The 23878-nt window shown below is 36.2% G+C and overlaps 1 protein-coding gene across 1 annotated transcript in view; it reads left to right on the top strand.

Annotated features, from left to right (window-relative positions):
- The window catches only part of LRP2 (LDL receptor related protein 2), a 337404-nt gene that overhangs the window by 139473 nt on the left and 174053 nt on the right, over positions 1-23878 (top strand). The window contains exons 18-31 of the mRNA XM_053698401.1: positions 2519-2644; positions 2759-2889; positions 5747-5884; positions 7886-8167; positions 9650-9889; positions 11977-12096; positions 12187-12303; positions 12615-12992; positions 13558-13806; positions 14495-14706; positions 15431-15615; positions 15691-15919; positions 18033-18210; positions 18819-18947. Of these exons, the coding sequence (XP_053554376.1) occupies positions 2519-2644; positions 2759-2889; positions 5747-5884; positions 7886-8167; positions 9650-9889; positions 11977-12096; positions 12187-12303; positions 12615-12992; positions 13558-13806; positions 14495-14706; positions 15431-15615; positions 15691-15919; positions 18033-18210; positions 18819-18947 (2714 nt within the window). The remainder of the gene's footprint in view (positions 1-2518; positions 2645-2758; positions 2890-5746; positions 5885-7885; positions 8168-9649; positions 9890-11976; positions 12097-12186; positions 12304-12614; positions 12993-13557; positions 13807-14494; positions 14707-15430; positions 15616-15690; positions 15920-18032; positions 18211-18818; positions 18948-23878) is intronic.

Below are 23878 nucleotides of genomic sequence, written 5' to 3'. Positions count from 1 at the left end.
ATATATATATATATACATGTCAAGGGATATTCAGGGATTCCTGAAAGATATCAGTGTCCCAATGTAACTAGCGCTAATTTTGAAAAAAAGTGGTTTGGAAATAGCAAAGTGCTACTTGTACTTATTGCCCTATAACTTGCAAAAAAAGCAAAGAACATGTAAACATTGGGTATTTCTAAACTCAGGACAAAATTTAGAAACTATTTAGCATGGGTGTTTTTTGGTGGTTGTAGATGTGTAACAGATTTTGGGGGTCAAAGTTAGAAAAAGTGTGTTTTTTTTCCATTTTTTCCTCATATTTTATAATTTTTTTATAGTAAATTATAAGATATGATAAAAATAATGGTATCTTTAGAAAGTCCATTTAATGGCGAGAAAAACGGTATATAATATGTGTGGGTACAGTAAATGAGTAAGAGGAAAATTACAGCTAAACACAAACACCGCAGAAATGTAGAAATAGCCCTGGTCCTTAAGGGAAAGAAATTGAAAAATGGCCTTGTCCTTAAGGGGTTAACATATATATCTATGTTATCACTAATAAACACAACAAGCTAAGATAAATACATTTTCATGTATTTGCAAAACTTAAACCATTATGCAATATACATGCATACGTGTTTAAATATTGAATATCATGTATAACTCATATTAGTATAAGTATTGGATATATAAATTGAAATGTATATATTCTTGCTTGATGCATTTATTATTGTAAATATCAAAATATTTTTAAAATAGATATTTATGTTATAAAAGACAGTTGCATTATAATTATAGTATCACATAACTGCATGCCTGTTATGTAATAAAACAATTGTAATATGAATGCCTTTTGTAACATGAATATACATTTTAAAATATATATTTATGTTTAAAATAAAAATCACACAAAAAATTAAGTACATATTAATTTATATACAATAGTTAAAATAATGTGCATCATACATAAGAATGCATTCTATTTAAAAAAAATTAAATGCACTATTAACCCCTGAGCTGCCCTAACCTAATCACCTAATATACCCCAATACAGTTATGAGGGGTGGTTAGGAGATTAAGGCTTAATAAATGTTAATCATCAAAAATCACCTTATCAACCCCCATACAGGTATGGGGGGTGGTTAGGAGATTAAGACCTACAAAATGCTAGCTAACAATAATTACCTAATCAACCCCATACAGGTATGGGTGGTGGTTAGAAGATTAGGGTCTAAACCGCCACCTCCCAATGCGAACTAGAACTACACTAACACCTACCCCCCTCTGAACGAACCCCCCTATAAACTAACCCCACTAAATTGCAAAAAATAAAAAATAATCTGTTACAAAAAATAAAAAAGGCTAAGTATCAATAAATAAATAAATAACCTAAGTTACAAAAAAAAATAAAAATAAACTACAGTATCAAAAATTAAAAAAAACACCATTATACCTAACACTAAACTACATGGCCCAAAACAAAAAAAAAACTAAATGGTTTTGTAGGGCATTGCTGTAAAGTGATCAGCTCTTTTTGAAAAGAAAAAACAAATAAACCCCCCCCATCTACATTTCAAGTAATCTCTCACCACCAAAATAACTAAACCTGGCTAAAAAAAAACCTAGGCTAGAAAATAAAAAAATAAAAATAAAATTTTCTTAAAAAAAAAAAAGTCCTAACTAACCCCAAAAGTAGTACCTATTGAAGCAATAACCAGCCACTTGTAATGGCTGGTTATTTATCGTGTACCAGCAAAGAGCGGGCGCACAATAAAGGAACGCTCCACTTGTAATCTAGCGCTAAAATGGTGTAAGTGTTAATTGAAAATGGCAAGAAATGTAGTGTGTTTTCAGAATTGACATTGTTTTATTAAGTTATTAATATTGTTTTGACAGAAGTTTAATAGCCCTTTATTATGCATAATACATTAAAGGGACAGGAAATATGAAATAATAAACTTTTATGTTTTAGACAAAGGGCCCCATGTACTATATGGAGAGTGAAATGGCAACAGATACTGAACGACCATGAAGCAGTCATATGAGCAAGCTTGCCCCACAAGGCTTCCAAAGCAGAATACTCTACTTAGTACATGGTGCCCATAGTATGCCATTTTTTAACAACTTTTTTAATGTATTATATTTATGCCTAAATTATCTATTTAACGGAACATGAAACACAACATTTTTCTTTCATTAGTCAGAGAGAGCATATAAAAAAATAAATAAATGTTTTTTACTTCTATTATCAAATGTACTTTGTTTTCTTTGTATCCTTTGTTGAAAAGCAAGTAGGCAGGCTCTGGGGCGTGCACATGTCTGGAGGACTATATGCACTTTAAAAGAAAATATCATGAAAATGAAGCAAATTTTATAATATAATTAAAATGGAAACATTTTTAAAATGTATGTTTTTGTTTTTTAATCAAAAATTAACATTTTGAGTTCTATTTCCCTTTAACATCATATGGAAAAAACTAGTCATCAGTTCAAATAAACTAGACTCTAATTAATATACCTTTTCTTAAAATTGTAGATACTTATTTTGGACTGACTGGTACCGGCCAGCAAAAATTATGAGATCTTGGTGTGATGGATCACATGCAATGCCCATAGTGAATACCAGCCTTGGGTGGCCAAATGGCTTGGCTATGGATTGGAGGTGAAAACTTCTTTACAATTTTATTTCCATAGTGCTGAGAAATACATTATTAAAGAATAATAAATTATGTCTCTGTTTAAAATAAAATTGCACTTTATCTCTTTATTTTTGCAGTTCATTACGACTGTATTGGGTGGATGCTTTCTTTGATAAGGTTGAACATAGTACATTTGATGGTTTAGATAGACAAACCCTCAATCGAATAACGCAGATGACTCATCCTTTTGGACTCACAATCTTTGGAGGTATGAACTCAGTAATTCTAGCAAATTGATATAATTGTGAATAGCCCAAACATAAAATTTTAACCCCTTTGTTACAGGGATTTTCAGAGAAGAACTTGCCCAAAATACCAGAGAAGTCTTGTTTTTTTTTTATTTACCGATCAAAACTATATATTTTTTTTTATATATTCATGCCACCATTTAACTGCCAAATGCGATCATATAAAAAAAATTGTTAACTTTTTCACAATCTTTGGGTTTCCGACTGCAATTATTTACATACATCTTCTGCAATCATGGCACAAATGATTTTAAAAGCTTCTCTGTGATCCCCCTTGTTCAGAAATAGCAGACATACATGGCTTTTTCAATTCTTTTTGGTTATTAGAAGGTTGCTAACTGTAGCTGCACACCACACTCTATCATTCCAGGCAGTGAAGGGGTTAAACAGGAAGCTTGTAAGATTAATTTAAGCTTTAGTGTAGAGATTTGCCTCCCACCTGACACCTCCCACCCCTGATCCTCCAAACAGATCTTTTCTCTCCTTCACCCCAGACTGGTTGCTACCATCTTAGATACTGGCAGACTGTCTGCCAGTATGAAGTTTATTTTTTTTATTGTTTTTGTGTAGTGATCCTCCTCAACCCTCCCACCTCCCTGATCCCCCCAAATAGCTCTCTAACCCTCCACCTCCCAATAATTGCAGCCATCTTTAATACTGGCAGCTGTTGAAAAAATAAATAAATAAATATTCTGTAGTGTAGTGGTCCCCAATCCGACGATCGTTAGCTAGGACCCCCATTTTTTCTGTATAGCTCCCCATCCCTCCCTCCTCGCTTCATTTTATTTTCTGCAGTGTAGGGCCCATGCCACTTCCTCCCACTCCTTCCCCCCCCCGTTGCTAGACTGCCCACCCGCAGAAATGTAGGAAGTATCGGGCATCAGACTGCAGCTTCTTAAACAGTATAACAGTATGCCAGCTATTAGCTGTTGGATTAAATCACCCCGGGTATGTTCTTCTCGGGGTGATTGACAACCCCCTACTCATGTGCAATGTTAAATTAAGGCCGCCATTTATCAACTGCCGAATAGACAGTGTTCGCTCATGCAAACCTGTCTGCCCTATACATCGGGCAGTTGATAAATGCCTACTTTAATGTATTCTGAATGCTACACAAGGTTTTGTAGTTATTTTGGACCCCAAGATAGCAGGTGATTGGTGCATATTTATTTTGTATTTGCTTGCCTCTCAAATGCCTGCATAAGCTCTGTGAGTGAAATGGACACTGTACTCATTTATATAATCTGTATGAAAGAACAGCATTTAAACATGGTGATTTATTTAGGGGGGGTTTTTAGAAATGTGAGATTAAAGTTGTCTAAATATAGGTTAAAAAAAAATACTATGGGGTCGATTTATGAAGCAACTGATGCTGCTTCCGACCCACTCCTAAGACAGCTGCTCCTTAACTCATACGTCACCTCTGGGGTGGCGGACAGCAATCAGCCCGATCGAATACGCTCAGGCTGATTGACACCCTCTGCTAGCGGCCGATTGGCCGCAAATCTGCAGGGGGCGGTATTGCACCAGCAGTTCAAAAGAACTGCTGGTGCAATGATAAATGCAGACAGCAGCTATATCGGATCATGTCCGCTCGCACCTACATTAATTGACCCCTATAGCTATTATTGACTAACATGGAGCAATTGAGCTTAAAAGCTGACAAGCAGGAAATACCTATCAACCAATGACCATTAGCAGTAAGTATTTATCAGCCTGCAACCTTTAGCAGGAAGTGAATAAAGCTGTTTTAGTTTTAGGTTAAATTGAAACAATTTCCATCTCACATTGTTTTGAGGTAACAAAATCACCATGTTTAAATGCTACTCATTCATGTGACAAAATATTACACTAAATAGCAAAAAGAAAATGATTCAAGCAGACTCTTGGGTAATTGCATTTATTTTGCAAAAATAACATAATCATTTTGAAGCAATTAAAGGGACACAAAACCCCCATGCAATTTTAAGCTACTTTCTAATTTACTACTATTATCACATTTTCTCCATTCTCTTAGTATCTTTTGTTAAATAGCAGGGACATCTCAGAAGCGTGTACATGTCTGGAGCACTATATGGCATCAGTTTTGCAAGAATGTTATCCATTTGCAAGAGCACTAAATGGCAGCACTATTTTCTGTCATGTAGTGCTCCAGACACTTATCTAGGTATCTTTTCAACAAAGAACACCATGGGAACAATATAATAGATTGATAATAGAAGTAAATTTGAAGCTTTTTTAAAATTGCATGCTCTATCTGAATCACAAAAATAACATTTTGGGGTTTCATGTCCCTTTAAAGGGATATGAAACCCCAATTTTGTCTTTCATGATTTAGATAGAGCATGCAATTTTAAGCAATTTTCTAATTTACTCCTATTATCAATTTTTTTTCATTCTCTTTGTATCTTTATTTGAAAATCAGGAAAGCTTTGGAGCCGGACCATTTTTGGTTCAGACCTTGGGTAGCACTTGCTGATTTGTGGCAAAATGTAGCCACCAATTATCAAGTGCTACCCAGGGTCTGAACCAAAAATGGGCCAGCTCATAAGCTTCAGTCTTCCTTTTTCAAGTCAAGATAGCTAGAGAACGAAGATAAATTAAAAATAGGAGTAAATTAGAAAGTTGCTTAAAATTGCATGCTCTATCTAAATCATGAAAGAGAAAAAAAAGGGGTTTCATATCCCTTTAAGCAATAAAAATGATTGATATCTGTGATTTTGCTAAATGTCTTTACACTGAATATTTTATTATTTATTTCTGATGTTTGAAGTTATGGTATTGAAGTAAGCATTTACACTCTTTTACACTCCTTAGGCTATGCCTATATTACTGATTGGAGACTTGGTGGTATAGTTCGCGTCAGAAAATATGATGGTGGTGAAATGACAGTAATTCGCAGAGGCATTAATAATATTATGCATGTAAAGTCCTATGACGCCAGTACCCAGATTGGTAAGTAACATAATGTGTGCGTCACATGCTGTATTGTAGGTTCTTAGACTGACTGCGATTATTTGTGTAGCTGATGATAACTACTTTGTTGTGGCCTGCACTAAAAAGTTTGTTAATTTTTTTTAATCATATTGTATAGAATCCCATTGCTCATAAAAATATTAATAATGATGGTCTTGTTACTAAGTCCCACATCGGTCAACTAGTTTACTTTTGGCTAAAATAGTAACACTGGCCTGTTGGCTCTCAAAAGAATATAATAGTAATAATATAATAATAGTATAGCGTAGTTATAAAAATTGTAAAATCATTTTTATAGCACCCTGCTTCTTACATTACAACACAATTACTCACACATTGAATTTTTCCTGAAATTAATTAATTGATATTAAACCCAATTTTTTTCTTTCATGATTCAGATAGAGCCAGCAATTTTAAGCAACTTTCTAATTTATTAATTTTTCTTCATTCTCTTGCTATCTTTATTTGCTAAGTAGAAATAACCAAGACCCAAGGAGCGCCTATAATACAAGGCTAAGGATATATACTCGTAAAATATATTTACATTTATTTACCAACAATTGGAGCAACATTAAAAACTTAGTTCAAAGTTAAAAACATGGATCCATGTGACATATACCTTGGTGGGTACCGATATAAAAATAAAAATAATAATTATCTTAAGTCTTAAAATTTCTTAAAGTATCTTAAAATGCCTATTAACAATATCTAAAGTACCTTATAGCAATACATAACAAGTCCAGACAATATATTAGTCCTATATGTGCAGATGAAAAACTAATAGTCCAATTAAGATTGCCTTCCTGATACAATTAATAAATGATAAATAATGGATCCTTGAGGGATAGGGAGTTCCTTCCCAGATTTAGTAGGAAAAGTGAAAAAAGTATATTCTGGAATTAAAGGGACACTGAACCCAAATTTTTTTATTTTGTGATTCAGATAGAGCATGCGATGCAACTTTCTAATTTACACCTATTATCAATTTTTCTTCATTCTCTTCCTTTCTTTATTTGAAAAGGAAGGCATCTAAGCTATTTTTTGGTTCAGAACCATGGAAAGCACCTTTTTATTGATGGGTGAATTTGTCCACCAATCAGCAAGAACAACCTAGTTTGTTCACCATAAATGGGCCGGCATCTAAACTTACATTCTTGCATTTCAAATAAAGATACCAAGAGAATGAAGACAATTTGATAATAGGAGTCAATTAGAAAGTTGCTTAAAATTGTATGCTCTATCTGAATCACAAAAGAAAAAAATTGGGTTCAGTGTCCCTTTAAGGAACCAAAAAATCAGTGTTAGTGATCAAAAAAATAGAGACTTAAAATGTAAAAAGTGTAAAAGGTGAAAAAATAATAAATAGTGAAAAAAAATAGGTAAAAAAAAAAAGCTAAAAAATGAAAAATGAAAAAATGAAAAATGAAAAGTGAAAAATTGAAAAAATGAAAAATTATATGTGTGGAGAAAAAGTAAAAATGGTGTATATGTTAGTGAAATACAAATAGATGAACTTTAGAGTGTAATGTTCCTTATTAGTGAGGAATCCTCAACGTATGGTTTTAGAAGCTGGAAAATACAGTTGGAGAGATAATCCGGATTTATCCAAAATTTATCCCCTAAGGTGCTTTTAGTGTTGATCCTGTGGATGAAAAAAATACAACATGGTGCAATAATGCTAATATATTGGATGAATAATCAGAATGAAGCTTACCATAAATGTCAACGCGTTTCGGCCTTTCCTTAGGCCTTTATCAAGACTATGGTTTTGGATAAATTTTGCCTCAGAGCATGCAGACAGGTTATGGAGCAGGGGTCTTTAGACTGAAGGCTCGCTAGAAACAAAGGGGCTTCAAGCTTCATACGGAGCTTAATGAATATGTCCCATAATCTAGCACTATTATGCAGAGGAAAATCGTAAATATTTGAATATGCTTTCATGTTTTTTTTATAATAAAACCACTATTTTCTGTGTTACAGGGTCAAATTATTGTAACAGACCTACAAATCCTAATGGGGATTGCAGCCATTTCTGTTTCCCGGTACCCAATTTTCAGAGAATTTGTGGCTGTCCCTATGGAATGAAGTTGCTTCCTGATAATTTAAAATGTGTTGAGGACCCTTTAAATGAACCACCGACAGTGCAGTGCGGTTCATATTCCTTCCCCTGCGCCAATGGCAAATGTGTGCCACTGTATTACCGATGTGATGGAGTTGATGATTGTCTGGACAACACTGATGAACAGGGTTGTGGACTGTCAAGTAAGTGATAAAATTTACATGACTTATACTGTAATTAATGAATGCACTACAAACGAGACTGAACTTTTTCCTTAGATGCTTTGATAATTTGTAAACATTATATTCAACCTGTCATTGTGTTTTATCAGTATTTCAATAAGGATAAATGGAGGTTGAAAATAACTTTTGAACCTTTGTTAAAAAAACAGCAAAAAAACTATTTACTGCTATATTGGCGACTGAGAAAAAGCGGATGAGTAACAATTTTTACTTTTTCCCTATCTTTAACATTGAGTGGACTTTTTACACACACACATATATCTATGTTTCTCTGATGTTTTGATTGTGTCTTAAGATATTTTTGATATTTTTTAATAACCTATCAAACTACTAATCATTTCCTACTTTCACCATGAAAACTAATTTAAATTTATTGTCCAAATCAATGTATTTGATTAAACTTTGTCAAATCTCTAATGGATCATAATGAATTATTTAGTTCCTGGAGCAATGACAGCAAGGATTGGTTGTGCCATATCTGTTTACTTATGTTTCATTTACAAACAGCAGTTCAATATCTGCTGTTACAAAAACTTACCTTCTGTTAAAAAATACCTAAAGAGACATTGTGCTTTAAAATGATCTCCCAGTGGCCCAATTTACCTTCTGGTTTGTATTTAACTGTTTGAAAAAAGCTTTTTTACCTTTATTTGTTATTTGAAATATATATATCTTCCTGTTGTATCCCCTCCTATACTGAAAATATGAGTAACTAACATTTCCTCTAAGACCTGCTAAGGACCAGATGATTGTTATGTAAAACCATATAATTTAAACAGGTTGTACTTTCTTTTTCACATGACTGTGTATTAAAGTGTCCCTTTAAATAATCCATGCTCATAATGCATTAATGTATTAACAGTAGATCATTAAGTATTTGCTTTAAGACAGCAACAAGATGGTCTCCCACAGATATTACTGTTCAAAAGGCAGCAAATTATGGGTAACTAGATGGTAGCAGATGATCACATGTATTCTAGCAGACTGAGGTCAAAGGTCGGAGATAGAGGATATGAGCCAAAACACAAATCAGATCCAAGCCAGAGAGTTAAACACAAACCAAATGGCAGGAACACTTAGCAAACACGGAGAATGAAACAAACGCAAAATAAGTCTCACCAAAGGTGATTCAAAAAAGGAACCTATAGTGAATTATGCTTTAAATTCATGTGAAGTAAAGAAACTGATATCAACATGTTGCTTGGGCTTTTCTTATGCTAAAATAGGAACCTTCCTGTAATATCTTAGTGTAGGCAGATGAACAAGCAGTTTTTACACAGGTTCACAAAAATACACACAATTGCTAATCTAAAGTAAGATCTTTTTTATAATCTAAAAGATAGCCTTATCCAATAGATGCTTCATTGTTCTCTGATTAGTTTACAACACTCAGTTAATAAAGCTTACTTCTTTTATAATAATGGCAGGGCATTTTTATTTCAGATACTACTTGCTCCTCTAGAGCATTTACATGTAGGAATGGCCAATGCATTCCACAGAACTGGCGTTGTGACAAGCACAGTGACTGTCTTGACGGAAGTGATGAGCAGAGTTGTCCTACTCAGGGTCCACGTTCTTGCCCTTCCAGCTCCTTTACTTGCCTTAATAACCAATGTATTCCACGCATATGGCTGTGTGACACAGACAATGACTGTGGTGATGGATCTGATGAGCTCAACTGCAGTAAGTTATTGTTATAATGTACTTTTAATGAACCAAAATATTGTACAGTGCTAAGCAAGTGCGTACAACAATTACATAATTAGACAGTTACACATAATGGAAAAGGGGTGACAGCCTTTCCTGTGAGCTGCAGTTGGTGATGTACACCAGCTCTAGTTTACATAACAGATGGACTCATAAGCTTATCTATTGAAGGACATAATGAGGACTAGCTAAAGGAACATTAAAGTTGTTTTTTATACATTTTTACAAAATGAGGCCAATATTACAAGTGAAGTGTTAACCACTAACACATTTCTTATGGCTAGCACAATGTCTAACAAATGTACAAAAAAATAATCCAAAAATAAAACAGCTTTATTTCCCTAACTAATGACCCATCACATTATTAACACCTGAAAGACCCCCTCATCGCATTTAAACCCTAAACTACCACAACCACAGGTGACTATAATCTCTGATGCTAAAACCCATTACAATAAACATTTGCTGTAAAACCCACTGACTGCTGTTAACCCTCTAGATGCTGTAACCAATCACAGTTATCTCCCACCTCTATACTCCATCACATTTATCCCCCACCTCTATACCACCGAGTCACTAAAGCACTAACCATTATTAACCCTAAAACTGCCTGACCCCCCAATGCAATTAACACACTAAACTGCTAACTGGCCTCCCTCTCTCCCGCCTTTCTCCCCTTCAATCCATCCTAAATGCATCTGCCAGGCTAATCCACCTCTCTCGACGCTCCGTTTCTGCTGCACCTCTCTGTGAGTCCCTTCACTGGCTCCCCATTTACAGCAGAATTAAATTCAAAATTCTCACCCTGACCTACAAAGCCCTCACCAATGCTCCCCCACCCTACCTGTCCTCACTCATCAACAAATATACTCCAGCCTGCCCCCTAAGATCCAACAATGACCTGCTCCTTGTGTCCTCTACCATCACCTCCTCTCATGCTAGACTACAGGTCTTCTCTCATGCAGCACCAACCCTCTGGAACGCACTTCCTCGAGCCGTCAGACTCTCCCCTAACCTCTCCTCCTTTAAACGTTCCCTAAAGAACTTTCTGTTCAGGGAAGCCTATCACCCGGCTCATTAACAAATGAATTTCACTAACCCAACAGTTGCCCTCATTTCCCCACTAATATCATTCCCACCTTTGCAGTCCCCACCTCCTCTTTCCCATCCTCCTACCCATCTAGATTGTAAGTTCTCATGGGAATAGGACCCTCAATTACCCCTGTATCTGTCTTTAAAATGTTGTCTTTTATTGTATTGTTTCTCCGTTGTACTTCTATCCTTGTAACCATGGGCAGCGCTGTGGAATCTGATGGTGCTTTATAAATAAATAATAATAATAATAATAAATAATAATAATAATAAACAAACATCCCAAATGCAATAACCTAAAAATCACCAGATTGCACAACCCAATTAACTACTCCCACTAAAACCCCAAAACACTATTAAGCCCATAAACTCCCACAACTCCCAAAGAAGATTCTCTTTGTTTTTAACAACCTAGCTGCCACAAGCAACATTGGTAAAGATCCTACTCCCACATTTTACCTCTAACCACCTAACCTCTAATCAGTAAAAATTCCTCTGCAATTAATTCTCTATCCACTAGACCTTAGTCCTAAGCGGGAACCCAGCGTTGCAACTAGTGCTACTGTTTTGGCAGTTTTTACTTGGGACCTGCATTGCTGTGTGGCTTGTGAATGGCACATTGACTATGTTTTTAACACATTTGTAGGGTTAAAATAAACTTATAGCATTTCAGGTTTGATAGTGATAAAATTGCTCGAGAGCATTCACTATAATGGCCCTTCAAACCCCAACCGCCAAAAAGTCATCAGTAAAAATCCACATGCTATTAAATTCTTTAACTTCCAGTCAAATAGCAAAAATCCCCCCCTAATTACCTAAATTGCCACAACCCCCAATAAGTACAAATTCCCCTGCCAGTGGGCCTCATCCTTTGACAGATTCATTTTTTATTCTTCTATGATTGTGTTTCAACTGACTTCAGAAAAGTTTGTAAAATCTGTATATACCTCCAAACTTTCCTTATTTTGTAGATTTCACTGGTACTTGCGAACCAGGGCAGTTTCAATGTCCAGATCATCGATGTATTGATCCGTATTATATTTGTGATGGGGACAAGGATTGTGTAGATGGTTCAGATGAAAAAGACTGCAGTAAGTGTATTTAACAAATACAAATGCATTTAGAGTAGGCCGTGGTGATAAACGATGTTTTATTAAAAGCAACATTTCTGATTTGTTTAGTATACAACTGTACAAGCTCAGAATTTAAATGTGCAAGTGGAAATCAGTGCATCAATAGCTTTTACCAGTGTGATGGTGTTTTCGATTGCAACGATCACTCTGATGAAGTGAACTGTCGTAAGTAAACATCTTTATCTGTAACTTTATTTTGTAGGTTTAATCCTAGTCTAGTAAGAAATTGGGAAGTGTGAGTAATTAGGGCCTTTTTCTATACATTTATTTAGTGAAAACGTAACTTTTTATAAAACTATTTTGATATTTGACACCAAGTCACAACATTTTAGTTTTTGTGACATTCTTTCATTTATGTGTGAAACATTTAATGATAGTCATTGTCTACATATCGGGCATGCAAAAATACCACATTTTATTACAGTATTTTGCTGTACTCGGTGGTAATAGTAAAATACATTTTTGCATATTTTCAGCAACAAGACCAGCTGGGATGTGCCATCAAAATGAATTTCAATGTCAGTCTGACGGGGCGTGTATCCCTTCAAACTGGGAATGTGATGGTCACCCAGACTGTATTGATGGCTCAGATGAACATCACAGCTGCCCAGTCAGGTCATGTTCTCCCTCTCAGTTTCGCTGTGACAATGGAAACTGTATCTTCCGATCTTGGATCTGTGATGGAGACAATGACTGTCGAGACATGAGCGATGAAAAAGACTGCCCAACTCAACCATTCCGTTGTCCCAGCTGGCAGTGGCAATGCCCGGGCCTCAGTGTTTGTATAAACATTAGTAAAGTATGTGATAACACACCAGACTGTCCTAATGAAGCAGATGAGTCTCCACTTTGCAGTAAGTGGGCATTTTCTTTGTGTTTTTTTTGCAAGTCTCATTTCTTTACCAGCTTCCAATTTTGTAATCATTTACAATTATACTTCTAACAAAAAAATTGCTAATCATTGTTGCATGTAAATTAGTAAACTACAAGTAGATGTAATCAGACTTGGGTACATACATAATTACTTTCTAAAAACACTAGATCGCCCTTCAGTGCATAATATGTTTTGGTCTTGGATGAATTATCATGATTACAATATCCTTTACCTATTTCTTTTTAGTGTGTTAACTTTCTTCTCAATTATTAATGTTGATTAATCAAACATTGATTATTGCTGTTGATTTGTAACTTTTTTCTTTCTCTCTCTCTTAAATCGATGCAAATTTTCAGATGATCCTCAACCAGGTACCGTAAATTTATACAAATTATTTTCTCATGTTCCTTCTTTGTTCTTTCCATTAATTTTCTTGCTACAAATTCAATTTTAGATTATTTATAACAGTATTGCCTTACTGCATTATGTGTCACACCTTTATTATGGATTAAGATAGAATACGTCATTTGCGTTTCTTTATACAGATCAAGAGAGCTGCTCAGATAGTAATGCAGGGTGCACTCATTTGTGCATTCAGGGACCATTTGGCGCACAGTGCACTTGCCAACCAGGATTCCAACTCTTAAATGATTCCAAAACCTGTGAGGATATTAATGAATGCTTAACTCCAGGATTTTGCAGCCAGACTTGTGTCAATGAAAGAGGATCTTTCAGGTGTAACTGCGAAGAGGGATATATTTTGGAACAAAATAACAGAACATGCAAAGCTTCAGGTAGGGTAAAGTTCTTAAATGGACAGTACCATGCTGACTGTACTCCAAGTGATGGTGTAGAAGGAAGTGCGCATACATTTTTTTTTAATGGAACTAATACTTAGCTGTGTAATTAAAATAAAATGATAATATTACTAAATTTGATATTCTGTTGGTTGCTTTATCTTTATCTTTAACTATTTTATTGATCTGTAAATTAATATTATATTAAATAACTATAATAACTCTTATCATTCAGTTGCTGCACGTTGACATGATTTTATTAATCAATAAGACAACTATGGTTTGCTGTAAGACAGCTGACCCTAGTACTTCACACTAACATTGTTCATTTTCCCACCAGCACTCAAAATGTGAGTATAGCTCTTAGAAATGTTATGTGTTTAGAATATATTAAATGATGAAGAACATGTGACCCTATGAGAATATAAATATCTTCCAAACTAGTGTCTTTAAGGTTGTTCAGGTAATGCAAGTTTGCAATGACCCTCATTTATTCTATGTTGCTTGATGGTGCTTGATAATTTGTTAGAGGATGAACAGTGGTATTCTATGCCTCTGCTTTGTTACATTTCATGATGGAAGGAAGACATGAAGGTCTCTTAAAAACTTGTTTCTAAGAGCATCAGATATGTATTTCCTGTATTGGTAGTGCAATCATTACTTGCATGTGGTTATTATTTTACAGAATCAGGAAATCTCTTGTTATTGGTGGCAAGCCGTAACCAGATTGTTGCAGACAATATAACATCCCAAGCCCACAATATTTATTCTTTGGTTCGAGATGGGAGGAACATAGTAGCCATCGATTTTGATTCTGTTACCAATCGTATATTTTGGTCTGACACAACACAAGATAAAATTTGGAGTGCCTATATAAATGGAACAGACAGAAAACTAGTAAGTACTCAAAGTTGAAAGTTTTTACTTGCTACGGTTATTATGGACCAAAAAATACCTCTTAGTTTTAAATAATACTTAACAGGTCTTATTTTTCTAACAAAGCCTGATCAGCTTATTTACATAAACCCTTACATGACGCATATTTAATAAACAAATAACTGTAAATTGACACATATTTCAACATGATGCTATTTATAATAGAGATCAGCATTTAAGACCACAGCATATTTAACTTTATTTACACATATACAATGCCCAGCTACCATAATTAACTTAACAGACACTTATCAATGTCTTGGGAGACTTCATTGTAATTTAAATACTAAATACTGGCTAGCTACAGTTAAGAAACCACATTAATAACAGCCAGGATCAAATAAACACTGGATAATTTAGTAAAGCTTTTATTAGATGTAAATGAATAAAACTTGAATCTGCAAGTTGAACTGCAATGATAGGATTAAAACCCCCCAAAATATTCAGTGTATAGATTGTCATAAATATTTGTAACCTACACGTCCATTTGCAAAGGGAATTGACATCATGCACTGAATCATTAGAAGAATGAGCTAATATTCCCTTTTTATTGCAGCCAGTTGATAAGATTTGCATTTTAATAAAAATGTTTTAATGTTTGCATATTAATAGTTTGTATATTTAAAAATCCAAACGAAAAACTAATGATCTGAAAAAATGCTTAAGGTGTTTGCTGTCCTTCCAGATATTTGACAGTGGCGTCACTGTAACAGAAAGCCTGGCTGTAGATTGGGTAGGACGCAATCTTTATTGGACAGATTATATTTTGGAAACAATAGAGGTGTCTCAGCTTGACGGCACACACAGGACTGTGCTTATTAGTGAGAATGTGACAAACCCACGAGGACTTGTACTGGATCCACGAACTGGGTATGTTAGGCTTTGTAGAAAGGTAAATATTGAGTAGAGACATAACGGCATCTGATTCTATTTCTATTGTTACAGGGAACATGTAATGTTTTGGACTGATTGGGGAAAAAATCCTAGGATTGAGAGAGCCAGCATGGATGGCAAATTGCGAACAGTCATTATTTCAGAAAAAATATATTGGCCTAATGGCCTTACTATTGACTATCCTAACAAGCTGCTCTACTTTGCTGATGCTTACCTGGACTACATTGACTTTTGTGATTACAATGGAGCCAATAGAAGACAAGCTTTAGCCAGTGATTTGGTAAGATACTCTTCATTTTATAATGCTATGTGTAATAATAAATCACTCCCCCCCCCCCACGGCAACAATTTGAAATGTGGTGAGCAGGGCGGGGCTTAAAAAATCATAAGACCAAAGTAATATAAATAAAATTCTAAATAAAGTCATATCTTTTAATACTCTTAGGCAGCAAATCAAACACAAGCTCAAACCACTGGTATAGCTATGTGAGCTCTGTATTTAATTAACCTTTGGAGAGACAGTGCTAAATATTTTTATCTTAATTGCACATTTAATAATAGATTCTTTAAATCTGCTCTCTGCTTTCCTCATTAATATTCTAGATTCTGGCCTTTAACGTTAGCAAAAATGCACAGTAACACACTACATAGCACACACTTACACACACACACACACTACATAGCATACACTTACACATACAGATACACACACACTACATAGCATACACTTACACATACAGATACACACACACTACATTGCATACCCTTACAGATGCAGACACACACTACATATCATACACTTATACAGGCAGACACACAGTACATATCATACACTTACACATTCAGACACACACTACATAGCATACACTTACACATGCAGATACTCACACACACTACATAGTATACACTTATACATGCAGATACACACACACACTATATAGCTTACACTTATACACACACACACACTACATAGTATACACTTACAAATGCAGATACACACACACTACATAGTATACACTTATACATACAGATACACACACTTCATAGCTTACATTTATACATGCAGATACACACACACACACCTTTACATACAGATACATACACACTACACAGCTTACACTTATACATGCAGATACACACACTTACACACTTATAGATACAGATAGACACACACACTACATCATATATGGGTATCTGTAACTCATTGTATGGGGTTCTGGGGTTGGCAAGCACATTAGCTAGCAGTCTGAGGCTGCCACTGTTCGTTACCCTGGTGTTAGCACTGCTCATCGTATAAGACTGAAGGAATGCTAGTATTATCACCAGGGGTAAGATGTCATCACTACCAGGGGTTAGAGGTCACCATTACCTGAGGTCAGAGGGTATACAGCCTTCCTACTCCTGCTTAACCCACACACCATTACTTTTCCACAAGAAATCTAACAGGTATATAACCCTGGGAGAGAAAAGCCAGCTGCTTCTGAGTATGTGCCCAATAGAATTAAAAATAAAAAGCATTTTTAATGCATGGGGCAATGCGGGACAGATGGCTAGCAACCTGGGACAGCGAGACAGACCCATAAAATCGGGACTGTCCCACGAAAATCGGGACAGTTGGGGGGTATGAGAATGTGATAATACCTACGAGCTCAACCCATTGTATTAGGTTGTGGCTTCAAAACACAAAATCCGCTATTTAATATACACAAATTAACCTTAAAAAGCAATTTCTCATACATTTTATACTCTGTAGTTGGTAAAAAAAGTAATTGGAAACACATTAAGGGAAAAACTATTTTACAGTATACTGTCCCTTTAAATAAGTTTGACAGGAACATCAGCCATTTTACTGCACACGCTATACTGTCTTAGACTGCTTATTATGATTGATGTTGACCACAAATTACAAGACATTGGCATCAAAGCATCTTTCATATACTTTTGAATGTTTACTCAGTTTGAAAGACTATACAGAGATGATATTGATAATATTTAAATACCAATTTACCTTTCTTTGAAAATGAATGGTTCCTTTCTTTTTAGTGAGCAGATTTTGTTTGTTTATATTTGTTAGAAAGATTTACCACTTCTACACTACGCTACTTGATTACCTTAAAATTGTTGTCAATTGAGTTTAATATTGTTTTCATTTTTCTAAATAATATTTTTTTATTAAGAAGGAGTAAAACAACGGCAGCAATAGCAAGATATAACCAGAGCTGTCAGACAACAATATAGCTTAAAATTCATACAGCCGCTAAGAAGAAGAAAAAACAACAACAACAAAAATGCATAACTACATGACATGAAATAACACTAAATAGAAATAAATGTAATTTACCATTCAGCAAACTCTTTAATTAATTCTCTTGGTAACAACTGTCTACTGATAGGTACTACAACATCCCCATGCAATTGCTCTGTTTGAGGATTATATTTATTGGAGTGATCGATACATTAATCGGGTCATTCGAGCAAATAAATGGCATGGTGGAAATCAGACTGTGATGATCTATAACATTAATCGGCCAATGGGGATTTCAGCTGTTCATCCAGTTAAGCAGCCTGGAGGTAAAGATGGGTTGATTGATCCATTTCTGAATATGAAGTATCTGGCATATGTTAGGTATAATAGGCCTTTCGTTTCTTCCTATCCTTTCCATTGCCTTCCTCTCCTTTTCATTCCTTTTCTTCCTCCTTTCTCTCCTTCATTCATTTAAGCATTTTTTCAACTTGTATTGGGCTCTGTGTCTGTGTTATGCACTGTTTTTGTTGTATGTTGGCCTTTGTCTCTGCATGATATGCTACTCAGTCAAAACGGCGTACAACTAATAAATATATATTTTTTAAATATAGAAAAGACCAATTAAATTAAAAATGTTCATGTCTCCAAAGCTAGAAGCTTCCCTTTATGCATACAATATAAATATCTTGTTCAGAAAAGGACTATGTCCAAGTAGAATGATCAAGTAGAATCGTAAGCCCTATATTTTTCTCATATGATCATTACAAAAACAAATTAAAAGCACAATCATTTTTAAATGAACGCAAGTATAAGTCCATTATTGAATTCTAACAATTATTTGTTATAATTATGAATTAATTACTTTTAAAAACATTTTGTTCTGTGGATAATTTGAGTAATTTTGATTTCAGTTAACTGATTTATTTTTCCCTAGGTTTGAATCCGTGTGCACCCAAACCTTGTAGCCATCTTTGTTTGTTATCATCTAGCGGACCAAGGTTTTATTCGTGTGCATGTCCTTCTGGGTGGAACTTGAATGCTGATTTGGTGAGCTGCGACAGAGGTACATTGACATTCTGCATTCATTTTTTATGTCTGCTTGTTGTGAATCATTATTTTGTATTAGTCATTGCAATAGTAGATACTATCTTTACATTGCATGACAAAAGTATTTGCTGTGTTGAAACATCTGTACAGCTAGAGATGCAGATTCAGATATAGTTATTGCTCCTTTAAAAAGTTATTTTCCACTACAGTATCATTTGTTGCTATTGAAAATAATCTTCATGAAAATTATTCCTGATTACATAATTTCCCATTTTTTTTAAAATAAGAATTAGGGTATAAATTGTTTAGCTTATAAAAATTTACCTACAGTAATGTTTTACAATTATGTATGGAGTTTGAAATGATTCAAATGATTCATGGCAGATTTCTCTAATGATACTTTGTTGGCGTATTAAGGGGATGTTAACCCCTTAATGCAGTGGCGGCTGGTGAATTATGAAGATGGAGGTGCACTTGGCCCCGCCCCTAGCCACACCCCTTGAAATAAAGCCCCACCCCTCAGATGGCTATATATATATATATATATATATATATATATATATATATATACACACACACACACAAACACACATATATATACACAAACACACTAGTCCCACTTTTATTTAAAACAAAATTAAAGGGAACTTGTCATACATATTTCTAGTGTGTGTGTGTACTCATCTTTATAGTATGAGGTCTGGGATGGGGGAGTAAATCACAGGAGGAAGGGGATGCAGTAGGCACTGAGGGGCATTTAGTGGGTTAACCATCCACAGTGCAAAGTGATGCTTCATTTTTATTTGTTCAAACATGACAAACATAATGTATTTGTTTAATTATCAAATGATTTAACATTCATAACACCATACAATCACTGTTTTTTGTACATTGGCTGGTATGGAAAAAGTAATGTGGCTACAGAGGGATACACACATGCCCAGGAGAAAAATAGGCCACCCAGGCACCCTCTGCCCACCCCCCATGCCTGCAGCCTGCTCCAGAGTCCATACATATACATACAGCTGAGATCCATTACCCTAGTTATAAGCATATATACATTTTTACTGCAGCATATGAAGTTGGCTAGCAAGGTACCACATGGCATGAAGAAATACCTTTTTAAGTCTCATCATCACTATAAAGAAAATAAAGTCACTCAAATTTGATAGGGAAACAACCTTTAGTAATCAGGTAGGAATGTGGTAAAAATACATCACAGCTAAACAATACTGATTAACTAGACCCACATTTAAAACCAGCAATTTCATTACACAGACTACTACAGAATCAGATATTATTGCTCAAAGTTTATATAAGAAATGTCAGCTTGTGACAACAGAGAAGCTTCAGTCTCCTGCTTAACCTCCTCCCCTCCTTACATGCCTAGACCATATTGTGAGCATAATTTAACCCCCTGGCTGTCAAAAAGAGCTGCAGTGCAATGTATTAGAATATACTGAAATTCTCTATGATAGCCAAGGGGTTAAATAATGCTCTGCATCTTTTTTTTCTTCTTTTTTTTAAAAGAATGCTGGATTAGAAAATAGAAAAAAAAGCTGGTATTGCTAGAATAAGTAGTGTGTGCACTGTTTTCATGACCCTGCATGGGTGTTTAATAAATCTCTAACTTTCAGCTGTCACAAACTGAAACTTACGGGTCATTTTTAATCACAGAAGATCTCCAGCACTCACCTAGGCTGCTTCTAGTGTATGGAGGAGGGAGGCAGCACTTTAATCTTTTCACTGGAAGTTTATTGCCTGCTGCTCTCCGTGTTTAATTTCTCCCGGTCTTACTCTCTGACAGAGCTGTGTGATTTACGCACACAACTCAGTCAGCTTAGGTCATTCCCCCTCAGTGTAGCACAGAAAAAAGATCAAGCTGTGCTACACCGGAGGGATGTGAAAAGTGATTTATTTTTTTATTTTATTTTAACAGTGCTCTCTCACGGTGTCTTGCAGCTTAGTTTTCCAGGAGTCCAGCACTGTTGAAATATGATTAAAAAAAATCACATTCCACATCCCTCCTGTTACAGAAGTTCTGAGTTGCGCTGCTTGCAATACACAGAGAGGGCTTTGAGGGAACATTGGAAATGAGGCATCATTATTACCTAGAATTGTACATACATACTCACTCAGATACATACTGCTAAGTCGCAGCCTCTCCTCACTCAGCCCTGCTCAGTAGCCCTGGGCCCTCCCCTGAGCCTCACTGAATGGACCCGATCCTGGTGGCAGCATTGTTCTGGTCTCCCCGCGCACTGACACACACTAATCTGTCTAACAGCCTGTGTCATCCATGTGGCCGGGTGTGTTGTCACTCACAGTGCGCGCCTCTCAGTCAGTAGGTTAATTCCCCGCCAGAAACCATGCGCCTGCGTGGCCGATTTAGGAATTGGGAAGGCCCAGGGATTAGGGATATGATTGGCTGAACTTCTGTTACGCCCCTGCCTCCTCTCCTCCCACACACATAGTAAGCTCAGCTCTTAGTGTGCGAGTGTCACGTGACAGCTGGCTCCCGCACACTAAGAGCTGTGCGAACAGGAAGGCTATGGGCTGGCCTGTAGGTGGCGCTGCAGTCAATGCAGTTTTAAAGTGGAAAGTGCTTTTGCTTATACTTCTATGTATCGCACGTGCGATACATAGAAGTATAGGCAAAACAGCACTTTCCACTTTCAGCCTAATATGCATGATGTCATGATAGTTACACTGCACAGTCTCACAGAAGACAGCACACAGGAAAATAATACATTTATAAATATAATATAAAATAATATAAATAAAAATAAAAATTTTCATAATTTTTTTTTTCTCATTTTTTTTTCTTAAGTTCTGCTCATTTCCCCCCCCCCTCTCCTCTGCCCCCTGGGGGTTCACGTGCGACAGTGCACATATGGAGGAGCCTCCACTGCCTTAATGACCACACCACTTTTCCATTTTCTGTCCATTTGGGACCAAGGCTATTTTTACATTTTTGCGGTGTTTGTGTTTAGCTGTAATTTTCCTCTTACTCATTTACTGTACCCACATATATTATATACCGTTTTTCTCGCCATTAAATGGACTTTCCAAAGATACCATTATTTTCATCATATCTTATAATTTACTTTAAAAAAAATTATAAAATATGAGAAAAAAATGGAAAAAAACACACTTTTTCTAACTTTGACCCCCAAAATCTGTTACACATCTACAACCACCAAAAAACACCCATGCTAAATAGTTTCTAAATTTTGTCCTGAGTTTAGAAATACCCAATGTTTACATGTTCTTTGCTTTTTTTGTAAGTTATAGGGCCATAAATACAAGTAGCACTTTGCTATTTCCAAACCATTTTTTTTTTCAAGATTAGCGCTAGTTACATTAGAACACTAATATCTTTCAGGAATCCCTGAATATCTATTGACATGTATATATTTTTTTTTAGTAAACATCCCAAAGTATTGATCTAGGCCAATTTTGGTATATTTCATGCCACCATTTCACCGCCAAATGCGATCAAATACAAAAAATCGTTCACTTTTTCGCAAATTTTTTCACAAACTTTTGGTTTCTCACTGAAATTATTTACAAACAGCTTGTGCAATTATGGCATAAATGATTGTAAATTTTTCTTTGGGATCCCCTTTGTTCAGAAATAGCAGACATATATGGCTTTGGTGTTGCTTTTTGGTAATTAGAAGGATGCTAAATGCCACTGTGCACCACACGTGTATTATGCCCAGCAGTAAAGGGGTTAATTAGGGAGCATGTAGGGAGCTTTTTGGGGTAATTTTGCTTTAGTGTAGTGTAGTAGACAACCCCAAGTAATGATCTAGGCCCATTTTGGTATATTTCATGCCACCATTTCACCGCCAATTGCGATCAAATTAAAAAAAAAAGTTAAATTTTTCACAATTTTAGGTTTCTCACTGAAATCATTTACAAACAGCTTGTGCAATTATGGCACAAATTGTTCTAAATGCTTCTCTGGGATCCCCTTTGTTCAGAAATAGCAGACATATATGGCTTTGGCGTTGCTTTTTGGTACTTAGAAGGCCGCTAAATGCCGCTGCGCATCACACGTGTATTATAGCTAGCAGTGAAGGGGTTAATTAGGAAGTTTGTAGGGAGCTTGCAGGGTTAATTTTAGCTTTAGTGTAGAGATCAGCCTCCCACCTGACACATCAGACCCCCTGATCCCTCCCAAACAGCTCCCTTCCCTCCCCCACCCCACAATTGGCCCCGCCATCTTAAGTACTGGCAGCAACTCTGCCAGTACTAAAATAAAATATATATTTAGACTTTTTGGTTTTTTTTTTAAAGCATATTTACATATGCTGCTGTGTAGGAGCCCCCCTTAGCCCCCAACCTGGCTGATCCCCCACCAAACAGCTGTCTAACCCTCCCCCTCTGCCTTAATGGCCGCCATCTTGGGTACTGGCAGCTGTCTGCCAGTACCCAGTTTATAAAAAAAAAACAGTTGCTTTTTCATTTTTTCCCCATTTTCTGTAGTGTAGCTCCCCTACCCACCAAAGAACAAACCCCCACCCCCTCCTAGATACCTTTGACTGTTGTTTTTTTTTTTTAATAAAAAGCTTTACACTGAAACTTTTCTGTAGTGTAGCGGTTCCCACCCGCTCCCGCCCCGTGCACGCGCCCGCCCGCCGCCCGGCGTGCACGCGCGGGCACCTGTGCGCGCCCCCATCGCCCCCGATCCCGCCCCCCTCTACATTACCCGGCCCATCGATGGCCGCCCACCCGCCTCCCAAGTCAGCTCCCACCCACCAACGTTACCGGCCACCGATGTCCGGTGCAGAGAGGGCCACAGAGTGGCTCTCTCTGCACCGGATGGCCATTTAAGGTTATTGCAGGATGCCTCCATATCGAGGCATCACTGCAATAACCGGAAAGCAGCTGGAAGCGAGCAGGATCGCTTCCAGCTGCTTTCCACACCGAGGACGTGCA

This window comes from Bombina bombina, chromosome 1 (genome assembly GCF_027579735.1).
Source record: "Bombina bombina isolate aBomBom1 chromosome 1, aBomBom1.pri, whole genome shotgun sequence".
NCBI classification, from domain to species: domain Eukaryota; kingdom Metazoa; phylum Chordata; class Amphibia; order Anura; family Bombinatoridae; genus Bombina; species Bombina bombina.
Note: the sequence above shows the minus strand (reverse complement) of the source record. Positions and strands in the feature narration are given on the sequence as shown.